The sequence below is a fragment of the Gigantopelta aegis genome, chromosome 1 (genome assembly GCF_016097555.1).
Source record: "Gigantopelta aegis isolate Gae_Host chromosome 1, Gae_host_genome, whole genome shotgun sequence".
NCBI classification, from domain to species: domain Eukaryota; kingdom Metazoa; phylum Mollusca; class Gastropoda; order Neomphalida; family Peltospiridae; genus Gigantopelta; species Gigantopelta aegis.
In genome coordinates, this window is record NC_054699.1 from 10,830,497 (window position 1) to 10,835,741 (window position 5,245).

Genomic DNA, 5,245 nt, shown 5'->3' on the forward strand with positions numbered 1-5,245 from the left:
GATGTAGCAGTCAGAGGTTCATTCTATGGCTGTTTGAAACTCCGGTGCAACTGGACAATGGTAGAAACTACAAATGCATATCTGAAAATGGCTCTGTTACAACTACACGTGATATCTACAATCGTTTTGAACATGTATGGCGGTCTTGTGTTGGCCCGTTTTGGCTTTTTCTGGCTATAATAGGATTAATTATACAAGCGACAACTATTTTGTGTATTATGTTAGTATTGAAATTCAAATCAAGATTTATTTGTTTTTTTCTGAGGATATTTGGATCTCCATTACACTTACCACATCGTCGTGATTTTCCTTACGACGCGTTTATATGTTACACACAATCGGCCGAGCAGTTCGTTTGGTATGACATGGTAAGAAATCTGGAAGAAGAACGGAATTTGAGACTTTATTTACGCGATCGAGAGATTCTTCCAGGTGACGAGATGGTTGACGGGATCATGCAGGGGATAATGGAAAGCTGGAAAACTGTGTTTGTGTTAACAAAGAACGTTGATGAAGACCAGTGGATGACATTTGCAGTGAAAGCTGGCGTCTATAATATAACCGATCTAAGAACTGACCGTGTACTGGTGCTGGTGCACAGTGAGTATGATCAACAGATTCCTGATCCCATTTTACGCGTTATTGATGAAGACTGCATATTCAGGTATTCACCACAAACTACTGACCGTGATCCGGTCTGGAATGACTTGCACAATGCAATTATCGGCCATGAATACTAACTCGAAATTATCGATAATTTGAATTACAGTATCATCTTATAAGTCCCTGAAGACATCATATTCAGGTATTCACCCGAAACTGCTGCTGATGATTCGACCTGGAATGCCTTGCACAGTGCAGTTATAGGCTATGCATACCAACTGAAAAATATCGATACTTTACCTTGCAGTATCATGTTAAACGTTTCTGCTAAGGCAAAGGACATTAAGTGGTGAATTAATGATTAAAACAAAATCACTGTACATTTTATCCATCTAGTTCAGGCTTTATTAAGCAATTCTATGGTATTCGTTCTCAAGGTTTGTGTTTCAAGAAGTTATTTCTCTGCAATCTAGTTTGTGTTTCAAGAAGTCATTTCTCTGCTATCTGGTTTGTGTTTCAAGGCATTATTTCTCTGCAATCTGGTTTGTGTTTCAATATGTTATTTCTCTGCAATCTAGTTTGTGTTTCAAGAAGTCATTTCTCTGCTATCTGGTTTGTGTTTCAAGGCATTATTTCTCTGCAATCTGGTTTGTGTTTCAATATGTTATTTCTCTGCAATCTGGTTTGTGTTTCAAGAAGTCATTTCTCTGCAATCTAGTTTGTGTTTCGAGAAGTCATTTCTCTGCAATCTGGATTGTGTTTCAAGAAGTTATATCTCTGGTTTCTGGCTATATTATTTTGATGCTTATTTGAAAATACATGTATAACAATTATACATTAAAACCTTTTATAATCGATTGTCACCACCTTTCTGCCTAAGCAGGTTAATATAGCAGCAGTAATAGTGTCTGGTTTCGTTGTAGTATTAGAATGTATGTTTTCTTGTAGACGCACATCAAAGGGCGGGGGGGGGGGGGGGGGGGGGGTTGATGTGCAGCAGCAGTAATTCTTGGTTTCGTTGTTGTAGCAGAATGTATGTTTACTTGTTCCAGGGGGATGTGTGTGTTACGCAATATGTGCAGCAGCAGTAATAGTGTCTGGTTTCGTTGTTGTAGCAGAATGTATGTTTACTTGTAGGCGCGGATCCAGGGGGATGGTGATGTGTTACGCAATATGTGCAGCAGCAGTAATAGTGTCTGGTTTCGTTGTTGTAGCAGAATGTATGTTTAGTTGTAGACGCGGGTCCAGGGGGAGGTTGATGTGTTGCGCAATATGTGCAGCAGCAGTAATAGTGTCTGGTTTCGTTGTAGTATTGCAATGTATGTTTACTTGTAGACGCGGCTCCAGGGGGGGGGGGGGGGGGTTTGGTTTTCTCGGGGGGTGTAGACGGGGGCAAGGGGGGGGGGGGGGGGGGGGGTTGCACACCCCTCCTGGAAACTTCAATCTACCATGCAAATCGTCTAAATGATGAATGCTTGTATACTTTGGAATACTGTAGGTGCCATTTTTGGACGTTGGATCTCCTCCCCATAACTGTTCTGTAGCTGCCCTGAGATCCCTTACCTACTTGAATGAATGCCAGTATGGAGACGATAAAGTAGTTACACGATTCAGTTCAAGCAATATCTTCTAATGATAGGGAAAGGAAGTCTGGTTATTTGTACAGGTGGAGTACTATTGTATATTTATTTTATATATCAGCTGGAAACTTAGCTGGTATTCGTATTGTAACTTGATCCATTTCGTTTATAATTGAAATATGTGGATGCATCAGATATGTAACTATTTGTTATAATGTTAACGTACATGTATGTCGTAATAAGATAATATAAGAATGTATAGTTTTAACATATGTTATGTAATAAGTTACTTTTAGCTTATTTGTTTATTTAGGTTTTGTGTTGCTTTGGTAAATTGGTGTAAATCAACAGGGTATGTAAACAGATCTTGGTATAATATCAATTTAGCAGTTTACCCTTATATTTATCTTGTATATTTCAAGTATGTATTTTATAATGTTTAATACAGTTGGATAAGTTAATTTGTATCTCTCTTTAAATACTCTAAAGCCAGTAGGCCTAACGTCAATTAGTAAAGAATAAATATATTTATGTGATTATTTTGATGTTGAATAATATATGCAATTTGTGATTTATTTAACATAATTTCCTTTGAGATATTATTATTTCTAATTTATATAACGCTGTGTATATATTTGGGCTTTATGGTGTCAGATTTAGTAGATATTCTACTGTACAGTATTTACTACAGGGTGTCGCATCATCTCATAATTCTCATTGAATAAAAGCTGGTCCCTGTAGTTCCGAGTACTGCAGTAAGATCACACGTTACCTTCCATTGAAATAAGAGTTAGAAATAAAGAAACTACATAAAGAATAAAATCTGTTTCACATCTTGATCTATACATGGAGATCCACCAAAGTTAGTAATAAAGGAACTCTGTTTCATTCCTTGATCTATACATGGAGATCCACCAAAGTTAGTAATAAAAGAAATCTGTTTCATTCCTTGATCTATACATGGAGATCCACCAAAGTTAGTAATAAAGGAAATCTGTTTCATTCCTTGATCTATACATGGACCATGCCTTTTCATATTATTGGTGAACGTCCAGTATATTTCAGCTAATGATTTGATAACGGGTGCCACCATTGAGAACCTGATAGTGTATCATGGAAGCAATCACAGCGTTATCTAAACATTCTTTCGACTCGGCTTTTGATCGCGGAATACGGTGTTGTCATTCAGATTTGTACTGTACTGTATTTGTGCTGTAGGCTGGTAGGTACTGGGTTCTCAGCCCGATACCGGCTCCCACCCAGAGCGAGTTTTAAGTACTTAATGGGTGGGTCTAAGACCGCCACACTGACTTCTCGCTCACTAACGACTGTCCCACTGTCTTGGACAGACAGGCCAGATAGCTGAGTTTTGTGCCCAGGAGAGCGTGCTTGAACCCTAATTGGATATAAGTGCGGATATAACTTGGCATGAATTAATGAAATGGACGTCAACATCTGACGTCTGACAAAGAAACCTATAAGTTCGTGTCCCATGTACTAACTTTCCAAGTTTAACTTTATTACATTACATACATTTAAACTGACAATAAAATAAATATATTTTATATAGTATAAACTTATATTTTTAAAATGTATTAATTTACAAACTCTATTTAATTAAATTGTGTTTCAGAAGTACTATTTGTAAGTTTACATTTATTAGATATACAGTCCTCACTGGTTCATTGTATGCTGGTTTAACTTTTAATATAAACTGATCTAGAAGGAAGATATCTATATATCTGTTGGAAATTAACCTGTGAATATTGTTTTTATTATCATTCATCAAAATTCCAAACACTTTTTCACCCATAAAACCATACCCAAGCGGTGATTTTCGGAGATGTCACACAGATTTACAGAAACCGTGAAATCTTTTGTAAAATTCCTATACGAAAAACAAATTTAAAAAGAAATCATTAGACATTAATTTTTCACCACAAAATCATTCTTTTTTCCAGAAATAATTAAAGTTCTAATTAGCTTTAATTAAGCGTTCATATTCATTTATTTGTAATTATTTTCCTGCATATATCCAATTAAGGTTCAAGCACGCGGTCCTGGGCACACACACACACGCACGCACACGCACACACACACACACACACACATACACACACACACACACACACACACACACACACACACACACACACACACACACACACACACACACACACACGCCTCAATTACCTGAACTGTAGTTCTAGAACAGTGGGTTAATGGTTGGATGCTCATGGTTAGTGAGAGAGAAGTCAGTGTAGTGGGTGGGAGACTGTACCGGGCGGCGAACCCAGTAACTATATCATCTAGACCGCTCAGCTGCGAGCATAAGTGACCTAAGTACAGTAGATGACACCCAGAATGGTGAATCTTCGCTAGTACATTTAACATTTAAACTTTTATTGGTATTCCAAGCCATGCAAATTAAACTTAAATCTGGGTGTTCTGTAAATGACATCCCCTCGGATTGGTACAGACACTTTGCAAAACTTTTGTTTTGTTTAACGAGACCACTAGAGCACATTGATTAATTAATCATCGGCTATTGAATGTCAAACATTTGATAATTCTGACTCGTAGTAATCACAGACAGGGAAGCACATACCACAGCCCACATCTACACATTCCAGGACATTTTGGAATGGCCGTTTGGGGGTTCCACAGCCCACACCTACACATTCTAGGACACTTAGGAATGGCCATTTGGGGGTCCCACTGCCCACACTTACACATTCCAGGTCTCAGACCTTTGGTAACAGCAATGCTAATTAAATCTCCCTGGGATCCAGAATAACAGTAGCTGTCTATCTATATGTCTGTCTTTCTGTCTGTTTGTCTGTCTGTCTGTCTGTCTGTCTGTCTGTCTGTCTGTCTGTCTGTCTGTCTGTCTGTCTGTAAATATGTATGTATGTATCTATGTATGTGTGTATGTATGTATGTATGTATGTATGTATGTATGTATGTATGTATGTATGTATGTATGTATGTATGTATGTATGTATGTATGTATGTATGGTCTGTCTGTCTATCTGTCTGTCTGTCTGTCTGTCTGTCAGTCT

The 5,245-nt window shown here is 37.8% G+C and overlaps 1 protein-coding gene across 1 annotated transcript; it reads left to right on the top strand.

Moving 5' to 3' along the window:
• The first annotated feature begins 365 nt into the window (after positions 1–365).
• Positions 366–740, top strand: LOC121368806 (toll-like receptor 2). Its single transcript, XM_041493925.1, has one exon. The coding sequence runs from the start codon at positions 366–368 to the stop codon at positions 738–740; it is 375 nt and encodes a 124-aa protein (XP_041349859.1).
• Positions 741–5,245: the final 4,505 nt, after the last annotated feature.

Excerpts from the sequence above, each read along its gene's own strand:
- LOC121368806 (XM_041493925.1), top strand. The coding sequence starts at position 366 with ATGGTAAGAAATCTGGAAGAAGAACGGAATTTGAGACTTTATTTACGC.